Source organism: Ovis aries, chromosome 1 (genome assembly GCF_016772045.2).
Source record: "Ovis aries strain OAR_USU_Benz2616 breed Rambouillet chromosome 1, ARS-UI_Ramb_v3.0, whole genome shotgun sequence".
NCBI classification, from domain to species: Eukaryota; Metazoa; Chordata; class Mammalia; order Artiodactyla; family Bovidae; genus Ovis; species Ovis aries.
The window spans coordinates 96,439,090-96,452,573 of record NC_056054.1 but is presented as its reverse complement, the minus strand read 5'-3'; the positions used below and the strand labels follow the sequence as shown (position 1 = coordinate 96,452,573).

Below are 13,484 nucleotides of genomic sequence, written 5' to 3'. Positions count from 1 at the left end.
GGAACTCTTCAGGACTGCTTGCCTGCAGAGAGTATGCAATCTGGGCTCTTGCCGTTGCATGGTAAGCCCAGCAGAGGAGGCCTGCAGGAAGTCAACTCCTTTCAGGGGGTTCCCGCACACTCTTTCAGCCTTCGTACCTGTGCAATCATCTTCAAATACTCTTTATCAATAGTAAAACTGGTGTTTTGGTCTCCATGGCATCACTCTCCTAGGTCTTCCTCAGAAATTTATTCTGAGTTCAAATGAGGACAAGGGGTGATAACCGTTGGGCATTCCAGAACCCCAGTGGGAATCCCACTGAGTTCACTGTGTCAGCCCTGTGACATCATCAGAGCCCATCATGGTTCCTCCTTCTTCTTTAGAAAGCATCATTCACACGCTACTGTGTGAGAAGGCCACTGCCCTTTGGCCTTTACTTATGGAGCTCCTACTTTTCATTCCCATGTGATTATGTCCCTGAATAGAAGTGTCTACCAAATTGTGTGTGTGTGTGTGTGTGTGTGTGTGTGCGCGTGTGTGTGTGCATGTGTGTTCATGTTATGGAGAAGAGTAGTAGACATCTAGTCATTTTGCAGTGAAAACACTGACAGATTTTGCTTCCAGGCATTGTCTCTGCAATGGGAGGGAGATTGTTTATTTCTGTTGTTCTTCCTTCTAGATTTCTCAGAAATTCTGTAGCCCAAATACAGCTTTGGGTGGAAGCGTCAATATGTATTTACCTTTAGCAGGCCCAGCTCCAGGGTGCATTATCCAGCATCCCTTCTGGGAGATTCCTCATAAGGAGGAGTCAGTAACACCTTCTTGTTGCTGGCAGAAAACAGATGCCCTTAGCATGAGTTAAGTTTTGTCTTGTGATCTGTGCTCCTGGGCTTTGTCTGTTCCCTGCTAAAATGAAGCTCCTTGCAGATGGGGCTCTACCTTTTTCAGGTTCTTATTCTTATATTTTTTTCCCCTGTAGTGCCAGGTATATAGAGTAAAATAACAATTGTTCCTTTAGTTACAAAACATTAGACAGAGTTGATGAGTGGCAGAGAAGTTAAAAATTGGAATCTCTGGAATAAGAAAGCCTTAAGCCAACCAGAGATGAGTTAGGTAGAGCAACGGTGGGGAGCTGGTTTTGGGTGCTAAGAACGGAATAAAGAATGAATCTATAAATAGTCTTTGTAGGAAAGACTAAGGGCAATTTTAATTCAAATCTGAGATGGACTGCTGCTATAAGACACTGGTTTAGCTTAATTGTAGATTAGCAACGTTCAGGCCATTTGAACTGGCCCTGTACAGTGAGGGTGTGTCTGGGCTGCCTGGCTCCCTGAAGAAGGAGAACATCCAGCAAGTTCCAGAGGTGTGAGCCTCAAGGAAGACGGGCTCCCAGAAGATGAGCCCAAGCAGAGTAAGGTTTGGTTGAGAAAGGTCACTCAGGAGCAACCTGAGAAGTCAAATTACATCTTTGGTGATGACCACCCCAATGGGCATCTCTGTCTGAAGAGAAGACGAAGGTCAGGAGGCTGAAGAGAAACAGGAGTCTTTGCACTGAGTCTCATAGTCGAGAAGCAGCCCGGGAGGTCATATGTGTCCACGTGCCTGGAGAGCCCATGTGCGCAGCTGGAGGGAGCGTTGCCACGGCAGAGACCTTGCACTTGAAAGGGGAGAGACAGAGGAGCAGCAGGAAAGAGGACTCTGCAGGTCTCAGCCAACATCTAAAGTGAAAACCTTGTTCCTGTTAGGATTTTATAAGATTTTACAGAAAGCCTCAGTTAGTTTGGGAACGTCTATATAGTTCCCAGGGACTTCCTCCAAAGCAAACACATACACAAAGAGGAGAGGATTAAAATTATGACCTGTCGATGGAATGAAGGTTTTGTGAACTTGTTTTAGAAGTGGTGTGAACTGTGTGACCCTGGGTTCTTCTCTGTTAGCAGCCTTCATCCTGTCTCTGACCTTGGCCTTTGCCTATACTCCCAGCTTCCATACAGTCTAAGCCAACTACACGGGGATTGTCCCAAGTGACGTGGTTTCCTGCAGATGCCCCTTGCTGGCATGGTGCGCCAGGAGTCACTGTTGTGCTTCCGTGACAGGTCCCCCCTGGGAGTTGCCCTTCTGTAGCCCAGCGAGTTGTTGCAGCTTTTTGGGAGGGTGTCTCTGTCTCGATGGAGTTTGCCCTTGGAGGTTTAAACCAGGACACTCAAATTCCACAAGGCAGGGACTGTCAGAGAGGGCCAGTGGCAGCCCCTGTATTATGGGGAGCTTGGTTTTCAAGGGAAAGTAGTTTTAATAGGTTGCCTCTCACTAAAAACACAATAGGGCTTGCACGGTTGCTGTTCAGTCAGTAAGTTTTATCTAATAATTTGTGACCCCATGGACTGCAGCACGCCAGGCCTCCCTGTCCCTCACCATTTCTCAGAGTTTGCCCAAGTTCATGTCTATTAAATTTGTCATGCTATATAACCATCTCATCCTCTGCCACCTTCTCCTCCTTTTGCCTTCAGTCTTTCTCAGCATCAGGGTCTTTTCCAGTGAGTCAGCTCTTTGTGTCAGGTGGCTAAAGTGTGGCTTCAGCATCAGTCCTTCCAATGAGTATTCAGGGTTGATTTCCTTTAGTATTGACTGGTTGGATCTCCTTGCTGTCCAAGGGACTCTGAAGAGTCTTTCCAGCACCACAGTTGGAAAGCATCAATTCTTCAGTGCTCAGCTTTCTTTATTGTCCAACTGTCACATCCATACATGACTACTGACAAGATCATAGGTTTGACAGTATGGACCTTAGTCAGCAAAGCAATGTCTCTGCTTTTTAATTTGCTGTCTAGGTTTGTCATGGCTTTCCTTCCAAGAAGCAAGCATCTTCTAATTTCATGACTACAGTCGATACTGATTTTGGAGCCTAAGAAGGGAAAATCTGTCACTGCTTTCCCTTTTCCCCCTTCTATTTTTCCATGAAGTGATGGGACCAGATGCCATGATCTTAGTATTTTTTAATGTTGAGTTGAATAGGTTGCCCCTCACTAAAAACACAATAGGGCCTGTACTGAGTCTGAGCTAATTCTCTGACTGTTTCCTGCAAGCATTGCTGCTTTCTGGGAATGTGACGGGTGGTAGTGTTTCCTGGTGCCTAGTGTCCCTTACATGTGTTGGGGGACGGTGATCTAAAAATGGAACCACTGACTGCCTTACAGGAATGGATGTGTCTGTTTACTGGAAGAGGATGCTTAACGAGGCTGAGACTTAAACCAAAGGAAGGAATCTCTACTGGTGGTGGGGAAGGTATTTGGGAGTAAAGTTTTTTTGTGGACCCCCAGTTAAGCAGCTGCTGTCCCAAGGCCATGTTCACTGAATGGAAAGCCATTTCCTGGCAAGAAAGAGGACTGTGAGACGAGGTATTAGAGTGCTGAAAATTAACAGGAGGAAAAACGGGAAAAGGTTGGCCCCAAGGCCACATCCTCTGAAAGAAACTTTCCTTTGGGAGTTAAGGTGCATGTGCGTCTCAGTTAAAATCTGTTAGTTGAGTTCTCTAGTATAACCAAGTATCTCGAATACTGTGTACACTATCTGTTCAGCTGAACATATGAAATTTCCTTAGTTGTAGGTCAAAATGGTGAGATATTAGCGATTTCCTGCAGTTCAACCTTGTATATTTATTTCTGGGCATTCTAATCGTAAGTATATAAATAGTAGTAGTAATCATTTCATTTAGTATCTGTGGTCCAAGTTTTCTCCTTTTACCTCGGAGCTGATTGGTACCAGTACAGAGTTTCCCATTTTACTGATGGTAAGACTGAGTACAGTGAGGTAGTTGCTTTTGGAGCTGGCAAATCTGCCAGTGACAGCATCCAGAGAATTGTGTCACACTCCTCCGACAGGCATCGCTTGCCGGTCAGCAGACACACTTGCCCCTGTCCACCTCTGATTCCTTGTCACTCCTGAAGGTAAGCTTAGAGCTAAGGAGCTGACCGCTTGCCTTCCTTCAATCAGCACGACTTTCCAAGTGTTTCCCTCACTTTACATTTCTATAGTTTTTGTTTGTTCTCCCTTGAGCCATTGGCTGTATTTTTCCAGCCAGTCTCATCCTGCTCATTCCTGGCAATCTCACTAACCCCTGGAGATTTTGTAGACTCTTTTGTTATCCCTGGCCTGGGTGCCATTCAACAGATCTATGGAAGCGATCAGTGCTGGACTCCCCGGTAGGCGTTGCTTCATCTGCAGCTGAAGGTAGCTGGCTTCATAGTGGACTCTGGCAGCAGCATCCTTCCAGACTCCTCCTGTTCATCCAGGCCATAGATGTTTTTCACGTCCCCAGGATAATGGTCTTTCAGCCAGTGTTTAACATTTTTCTCTGCCTTGTTATTTGTTCTCCCTCCTGTGTCATGAATCTTTCCCCCTATTGTCCTCTTGGCCATGTGGGTTTGCCAGAGAAAGTTGGCAGTTGTTTTATTATCTATGGCTCTTGCCCAGCGATGGTGTCATCTAACAGAGTGACGTCTGTTTAATGGCTAACATATTGGAGTCTGAAATATCTGCAAGATAATGAGGCCTACAGAGGCTTGGGGGACACATTTTTTTGGTTCTTAGAGGAGAGAATGAGAAACGAAATTAGGTAACATACGAGTCCTTCCACATTCAATCCAGAACCAGAGGGCTGACAAAGCTTTGTATTCCAGTTAAGTAAGAATGTTTTCTCTTGTTCCATATCACAACCCGAGCAGATGGTGGGATTTCTATTACTTGAGTTAGATCAGTGGTCTTCATGCTTTTATTGTATTTTCTCTCTTGTGTTGAAATATTTTGTCCTAATCAATATGCATTTATTAAGTAACAATTAAAAGGGAGTAATAGTATCTCCATTTTGCAGGTAGGAAGCTTTAGGAGTGTGAGGTTATATAACTTGGCAAGGTTGCCCCAGTTAAGTGGCAGGGTTGCAGCTGGAACCCTGGTCAACAGCCTGGCTCCTGACCTTGTGCTCTTAACCAGTAAGCTAATCTGGGCCTTGTGTAATTTAGCATTACTCTACTTATTCAGACTCCAAGTGGTTACAGCACTCCCATGTTGGAAATCCCTGGGTAAGGAACAGTTTTAACTCAACTCTAATCTTCTGTCCATGGACACTTGTTCTTTCAAACCATTGTAAAGTACCAGTTCATCAGGCGTATTTATTGCACACCTAAAGCTGGGGTTAAATTTTTTTTTAATTAGAGGATAATCCCTTAACAATATTGTGTTGGTTTCTGCCATATATCAACATGAATCAGCCATAGGTATACATATGTCCCCTCCCTCTTGAACCTCCCTCCCAACTCCTCCCCATCCCACCCCTCTAGGTTGTCACAGAGCTCTGGCTTTGGGTTCCCTGCCTCATACATCAGACTCCCACTTTTTATCTGTTTTCCATAAGGTAATGTATATGTTTCAATGCTGCTCTCTCAGGTCACCCCACCTTCTTCTTGCCCCCTACCCCACGCCACCCCCCGCCCCATGTCCGAAAGTCTGTTCTTTATGTCTGTGTCTCCTTTGCTGCCCTGCAAATAGGATTGTCAGTACCGTCTTTCTAGATTCCATATATATGCGTTAATATATGATATTTGTCTTTCTGTTACTTCACTCTGTGCAGCAGGCTCTAGGTTCATCCACCTCATTGGAACTGACTCAAATGCATTCTTTTTTACGGCTGAGTAATATTCCATTGTGTATATGTACCACAACTTCTTTATCCATTCATCTGTCAGTGGACATCTAGGTTGCTTCCATGACCTGGCTGTTGTAAACAGTGCTGCAATAAACATTCAGGTACATGTGTCTTTTTCAATTATGGTTTCCTCAGGGTATATGCCCAGTAGTGGAATTGCTGGGTCATATGGTAGTTTTATTCCTAGTTTTGAATGATGGCTTCTTTGCCAATTTTCAGACCTCCACTGGGAGGTCTTTAGGACTATCCCTGGAGGACAAATACCCTGAGGAATCTTAATATAGGAGAAGATTCCAGATCTAGTGACGGAGATGGACGTGTGGAAGGTTTGACCTGACCACAGTGGACCAAGGACAGTCTAAGAAAAGGGATTAGAAAGTTGACATGTGGTAATTAGACTTGAGAAAACAGAACATTCTGGTTTTGTGTCTTTTCAAATGTTGAAACTGGAGGAGAAAAGAAAGGAGTTCTGAAGCACAGCATCGGCCGTGGGACACAACCCAAGAGCCTAACATGGAATAAATACTCATGGTGCCCGGCCCCACACCCTCCACCTCCCTCACCTTGCTTTTGGAGCCCCAGTCACCCTGAACTAGTTCAGTTCCTAGAGTACATCTTCTTTCCATGCCTCCAAGTCTGTGCATATACTATTAACTCTACTGTGGAATGTGTGCAAAACTACTGAGTACCCTATAATATTAAGCTTCAATAACCGGCCTTTTGTGGAACACCCCCCTGCCCTTGAGTTTTCCAGGTGTATTCAAGACATCTTGCTCAGTGCCTCATGGCGTCTCCTGCATATCTCCAGTATAGCGTGTGTCCCATAGTTCAGGAATCAGTAATTTACAGGTCATTATCTTTTTGTTGAGCAGAATTCTCCTTAAGGGTAAAGACCCTGGGGGTGTTTTTTGCCTTTATATCTCTCGAAACTTAGGACATAATTGTTTTGCTGATTGAATAACCTCTTTTTGACTTCAAGACCCCATCTCAGTAGACTTCCCTTAGTCTTTGACTGTCTTCTACTGAGAGCTAATCAGTGATCTTAATAATCGCTAGCATAAGTTCCCCTTGTTAATGGAATCACCAGCAAAGAGTAAGATGTCAGAATTACAAAGAAAATAAATGAAAGAAACATAAGAAATAATTTTCTATCTGAAGATAAATAAAAAACAGAAACTATGCATAGGTGTGTTATCTAACAGGTTATGAATGTAGTTGTAATTATTGTAATCATCAAATATTTGATAAACCTCAAAGGGATGAGCTCACTTTTTTTTTTCTTTTTTGGAATGAGAAGATTGGAAGACTATTTCTTTTCACTTTGGCTGTTTTTCCAAATCAGTTGATCTCAAGGCATCATCAGTTTACAGAAGAGCTCATTGACTTGCTTCTTCGCTTTCCCTTTCTCCCTCCTCTTCAGTGTGTGCTGTTGGCTTGGCCAGTGAGCAGACGGAAATGTCTAAAGAGGAGAGGCCTGGAAATCAGAGAGGTGATTACAGCCAAATGACTGAACAAAGGGGGTTTAGATATGGTCTCTGTTGTCACTGGAGCAAAGAGGGGAAAGTAAGCAAGACGGGGACACTGGCCAATTTGATCATCTTTGACTGGAAGCTTCAGAGATGACATCAGGTCTCTGGTGTTTAGCAGACCCTTTGAGGCCCACCATGTGGAACATGTTAATGACATGTAGGTTACCTAAGACTACTTTTTTATCCGTTAGAGAATGAATTCACTTTTAAAACCCTTGAGATGAAGTTTTTTTAAACTGGGATATAATGATGATGAATAAGTAAACAACATGTCATTGCTTAGTATAAACTTTGAATAGACATCCAAGTGGCTGAAGATGTTAATGGGTAGTTGGCAAGGATTCTTAGAAGAGAAGATGAGGATAGAAATGACTGGCCTGTGCTAGGGGACTCAGACTCTATTGAAGGTTAGAAGTTCCATGACCAGAACAGAAGAAACCAAAGAAAAACTGAAACCTCTCTGGGACCTGAGTCAAGGAAGACACAAACAGCCACATGTAGATGCAATTCCCGTCTCTAGTACTAGAGGATTCTTTCTGTCTTCAGAGTCTTGACTGCATATCAAGTTGTTTTCCTGTTTTAGTCTTGGAAAAATGAATGCTGGTTAAAGTTTGGGAAATAGTGACTCAGTAATAAAAATAGTAGTAAATATTAAATAAATAAATAAGTAATAAAAATGATTCCTTTATTAATTTAATACATGTAAATTGAAATCTTGCCATGTAAAAGGCATTGTGCTAAGTATGGGACACATGGTTGTGGGACTTCCCTGGTGATCCAGTGGTTGAGAATCTGCCTGCCATTGCAGAGGTCATGGGTTTGATCCCTGATTGGGGCAGATCCCACATGCCGAGGGGCAACTAAGTCCACATGCCACAACTACTGAGGCGCGCAAGCCCTAGAGCCCATGCTCCCTGACAAGAGAAGCCGCTACGATGAGCAGCCCCAGTAGCTTCCGCCACAGTGGAAGCGTAGCCCCTGCTTTCCACAACTAGAGAAACCAAATGTGCTGCAATGAAGACTCAGGGCAGCCAAAAATAAATTTAAAAAAATATGGTGGAAAGTAAATTAGCTAATACTTACCTTGCTGCGGCACTTTACCAAATCCTGATAAATTAAAAAAAAAATAGTGCTTTTGAACAATTTGCTCTATACAGTAAAGCTTAGTGAAGTCTGAAGACAAATATGATGTGGCATATAGTAAACAGTAACGATGCTTGTGCTTAGTCATATCCACCTCTTTGTGACCCCATGGACCATAGCCCACCAGGCTCCTCTGTCCATGGAGATTCTCCAAGCAAGAATATTGGAGTGGGTTGCCATGCTTTCCACCAGGGAATCTTCCCGACCCAGGAATTAAACCTAGGTCTCCCACATTTCAGGTGGATTCTTTACCATCTGAGCCACCAGGGAAGCTCATAGGAAATAGGATTGATTTTTTTAAGAAAGAGACCCAATCTGAATATATAAATAGATTCAGTAAGGTCTAGGATGAATCTATAAGAGAGATCCACAGCACATTAGTAAAGTATGGTCAGGAATGTATAGACTTAGCTGTTAGTTTTTGGTAGTCATGCCCAATCCCAAATTCACCACCAAAAAAACCCTCCTTGTGACAGACACCTGGACTGGACGGACCATGGGCATGTCCATATGTGGCATGTCATACATTATGTTAAGAGCTAAGGAAGCTTTTCCTGATGAGCATATGGAAAGTGTCTGGCACGCTTACTGTTTACCCATTGGCAGTATTCTTGCCTGAAGTGTCCCAGGGACAGAGGAGCCTAGCAGGCTGTGGTCCACAGGGTCACCAAGAATTGGACACGACTGAAATGACTTAGCATACAGCACAATAGGACCAGGGGCTTCCCAGGTGGCTCAGTGGTAAAGAATGTGCCTGCTAATGCAGGATATGCCAGTTCCATCCCTGGGTCAGGAAGATCCCTTGGAGAAAGGAATGGCCATCCACTCTGGTATTCTTGCCCAGAGAATCCCATGGACAGAAGAGCCTGGTGGGTTGCAGTTCATGGGGTCGCAGAAGAGTCTGACGGACTTAGTGACTGAACAACAACAATAACAACAACAATGGAACCAGAGGGTAAAAGTTACATCAGTTACACTGGAATTTTCCGCATTACCTTTGATACTTCTATAAATCTAAAAGTATTCCAAAATAAAATGTTTATTTTTTTTTAACAAGAAAAGGTTACATCAGAGATTTCAGCTCTAGGTCAGAAAGAACTTCCTAATAGATCTGTCACAAAACTATATATTTTCCTTGGGAAATACTCAAACCGAGGCTAGATAACTCTCCATCTAACATCTCCATCTAAGGTGGTAACATAGGGAGGAGATTTTAGATTTGGATAATGGATGGATGTCTGCTATCCTTTTTAAAGTTAACTACTTAAATAAAATTATTAATACCTTTGCCCTTTTTGTCTGTTATGTAAATAAGATTAATGTTCATTTTTTTATTCCTTTAATAAATAGAACATTGGCAGTATATCAGTGTATTTTGACTTCTTCACAGTGTTCTATCACTTTATTATGAAGTGAGAAGAAACTGTTCTTTGCCCTTGAACTAATATTTTGTCCCTATCGTTGGTACATGTTGCTGGGAAGAATGGAATAGGAGGTGGAACAATAGAGACTTTGGACATTTTCAGTGAGCCTCTCATGCCATTAAAGAGAATCCGAAGATGTTCTGGTGAGCCCCCAACATTCCAAAACAAGGCAGTAAGAGCTAAGCCTGGCCTGTCTATTTTTTATGTTCATCAAGGCTCAGCATGGCTTTATCTGCCTATCCCCTTATTATTCTGAACTCCCTAATTGCCTGGACTGTTTCTCTCCACAAATAGTTTCATGTACTGTATTCAGCATTAATGTACGGTGACTATGTAGAGATGTCTTCTATTCCTACTTTTAACAGATTAACAGCTAATAAACACCATGCAACACCCTCTCCTCTCAACCTCTTCTAAAAATACAGAGTTTGATTTGCCAACATTGGTGTATTTAAAGCCTCCAAGATTCCAGGGAAGACTTTAGAAAGTTAACTGTGCAAGTATGGCCAGTTCAGAGAGGAAATTTTCCAACACAGAGAGTCAATCAGTGTATCAGCAGCTCATCAGAGAAGAACCTCAGGGGATCTTGTAATCATTTATTAGGGAAGGATATTTGTTCCCACTTAAAATAAAGCTTCTCACATTATTCTTGCTGTGCCGGACTGAAGAGAATGCTGGATATGTATTACCTAGGGAGGACAGGCAGCGTAAATTTCATCTCAAGAGGAAAGCATATCTTTTCCAGGAAGGGACACTGTGTTCCTTTACAGTGACTTTGCAATGAAAGGATTTATGCTGCCTACTCTTCTTTAACTTTCTTCTCCTATCTTCTGCCAGAATTCCCCCTGCCTCCATGTAGCTAGAAGTGAAACAATTAGTTTTAAAGAGGGAGTAATCAGAAGCTGTGTTTCAAAGCTGTAAACAAAGCACCAACCAATATTCTCTTTTAAGGATATGGAATATCAGCAGTAATATATTTTAAGATAATCCAGATAACCTGGATAATTATGTTAAAACAATGTCTATCAATCTCATAAATTGTTGTTGTTTAGTTGCTAGGTCGTGTCTGACGTTTTTTGACCCCGTCAACTGTAGCCCGTCAAACTCCTTCTGTCTCTAGGATTTCCCAGGCAAGAATACTGGAGTGGGTTGCCATTTCCTTCTCCAAGGGATCTTCCTGACCCAGAGATGGAACCCCTGTCTCCTGCATTGGCAGGTGGATTCTTTACCACTAATGCACCAGGGAAGCCCTAAAGATACACACACATATATAATAGAATTTATTGAAGGATAAACTAGGCAGTGGGCACACAGTTCAATTAATGGAATTTCCAGTATCAGTGAAGCAGAAGTAATATATTATAAAAATATTGGCTGTTCCTGAAGTCCCAAGTATATGACTCGCAAAGACCATTTTGGTTTTTATATTACAGAATGCAGATAAATATTTGCAGAAATGTATTGGTCCTTTTGTTTGAGGTATAATTTTAGGGACCAAAACACTTGTGTCTTCAAGTAGGCATTTCCTGTTGCAGCAGAAATTCAAGTGTATTTGATCACTTATCTCTCCTCTATTTCTATTACCTGCCTGTCTCGGTTGATTTAAGAAGCCTTTAAAGGCACAGCAATATGACGGTTTCATTGACTCCACATACCTGGTGGCAAAGTTGACTCTGGGGCGGACTGTATCGGTGCACTGTGGTGATGATGATGACATTGTCTTGTAGGGAAATGGTCACTGCGACTCTCTGCTCAGATCTGTTCATGACATCCAGGGGCCTTGACCTTTAACATTTAACGTGTATTTTTCATGCAGGCTAAACCTTCTCTGAAGAAAGGTCAGAGTGAAATTCTATCATAGCTGTGACTTGTTTGCAGATGATCTGAATTGGGTTAATTTCTTCTCTCACCTGTAGTCTAGCAACATCTATAACTCTGCTCTTCCAGATCAGTTTACCCCAGTGATGATACCTCTCGGTTCTTATACATATGCTGATTGTCACCAAACCACCTCAGGACTTTTTTTAAAAGTCAGTGAATTTCTGGGGATTATTTAACAACTTGCTGGCTTTTCTCTCTGTAGAACGGGACTGGAAGCCATCATGGAGACTTATGCATTCTGGAGACCCCCTGTGCGCACACTCACCTTTGAAGATTTCACCACCATGCAAAAGCAGCAAGGTAAAGCCCTGGGCAAGGCCTCTGCTTAGAGGCTGTGCCGGGGAGGGAGTGGGAGCTGAACTGAATATAGCGCAGCTGGCCCCAAGCCAAGCCACGAGTTACATGGACTCTCCTGGAACGAAGAGTACTAGATAGCTCCGGAAATAACCAGAGCATCACCGCTTGTGCAAATAAGCTAGTTTCAGAGGCAGTGTTTTACCTGGCACCTCCAGATCCCTCTCCCTTTTCCCGAAGCAAGGTTATGTTAATGATCACAATGGTGTTGAGATGATTGTTTCTATCACTAAGCACTCATGTAGCCCTTAGGATTTGGAAAGTGAAAGTGTTAGTCACTCAGGCGTGTCTGACTCTTTGTGACACCATGGACTGTACCCCACCAGGCTTCTCTGTCCATGGGGTTTTCCAGGCAAGAATACTGGAATGGGTTGCCATTTCCTTCTCCAGGGGATCAAACCTGGGTCTCCTGCGTTGCAGGCAGATTCTTTACCAACTGAACCACCAGGGAGCCGGCAGGGGTGGAGATTTGGAGATAATAATAATTTCATTTATTACTCATGGCAGCCTTATCTGTTTTCTTATTCTAGTTTGTAGGTAAGAAACAACTTAGCCCCAGACAGTGGGAATGAATCTCTCAAGTCTGACAGTGAGGAGGGGGCTGCTGCAAGCCCCTCTGAATCTTCTAACTTGTGCTTTCTCCTGTTTCACTGGTGTGGAGCCACACCCATCCCAAGTGGGTGGGCAGAGTAGACTTTTTTCTTCCATTGCTTTGTGCTTTTCATCCGATTTCTAATCTCCCTTCTCTTCTCAGGGTGGGAAGCCTGTGGCCACGTGAACAGGCTCATAGGCTGATTTCACCTCCTCTTTTCAGTCCAACCACTGGCTCTCCCGGGGGCAGCACCCATTCACCGGGGTACCCAAGTGAAAGTTTCCCAAATGTCAGACGCCTAATGAGTCTTCCTCTCCAGCCTCCTCTTGTTTCGAAGTGACAGTGATCAAAATTAGTTTGTACTCATTCTATCAAATAGTTGCTATTAATAGAGTCCTAGTTTTTTAATTATGGCTCAGTGATATAGGAGTCCCTTCCAGGACTTGATAACATATTATATTTAACCCGCTTCTCAGGGAGGATCTAGCAGTCTGCACACTGAATTAAGTTTTATGGTGTGAATTACTGAACTCCCTCAGGCTTTAACATGAGATAGTGATTAAAAGCATAGGTTCTGGAGTCAGACAGCTTGAGTTAGGCTCTTATCACTGTTCCTTGCTAGCCTGGTGACACTGATCAAGTCCCTCATCCTTTCTGACATTTAGTTTTCTTATCTGCATAATGGGAGACTAGTTTCCCTAGTGGTTCAGAGGATAAAGCATCTGCCTGCAATGCAGGAGACCCAGGTTCGATCCCTGGGTTGGGAAGATCCCCTGGAGAAGGAAATGGCGACCCACTCCAGTATTCTTGCCTGGAGAATCCCATGGACAGAGGAGCCTGGCGGGCTACAGTCCACGGGGACGCAAAAAGTCTGACATGACTGAGCG

The 13,484-nt window shown here is 43.3% G+C and overlaps 1 protein-coding gene across 3 annotated transcripts in view; it reads left to right on the top strand.

The window, feature by feature from the left end:
• Nucleotides 1–13,484, top strand: part of TBX15 (T-box transcription factor 15) — a 125,122-nt gene that overhangs the window by 98,533 nt on the left and 13,105 nt on the right. For all 3 annotated transcript variants that reach the window (XM_060413360.1, XM_004002385.6, XM_027973642.3), the window contains exon 7: nt 11,854–11,951. In XM_060413360.1, the coding sequence (XP_060269343.1) occupies nt 11,854–11,951 (98 nt within the window). The remainder of the gene's footprint in view (nt 1–11,853; nt 11,952–13,484) is intronic.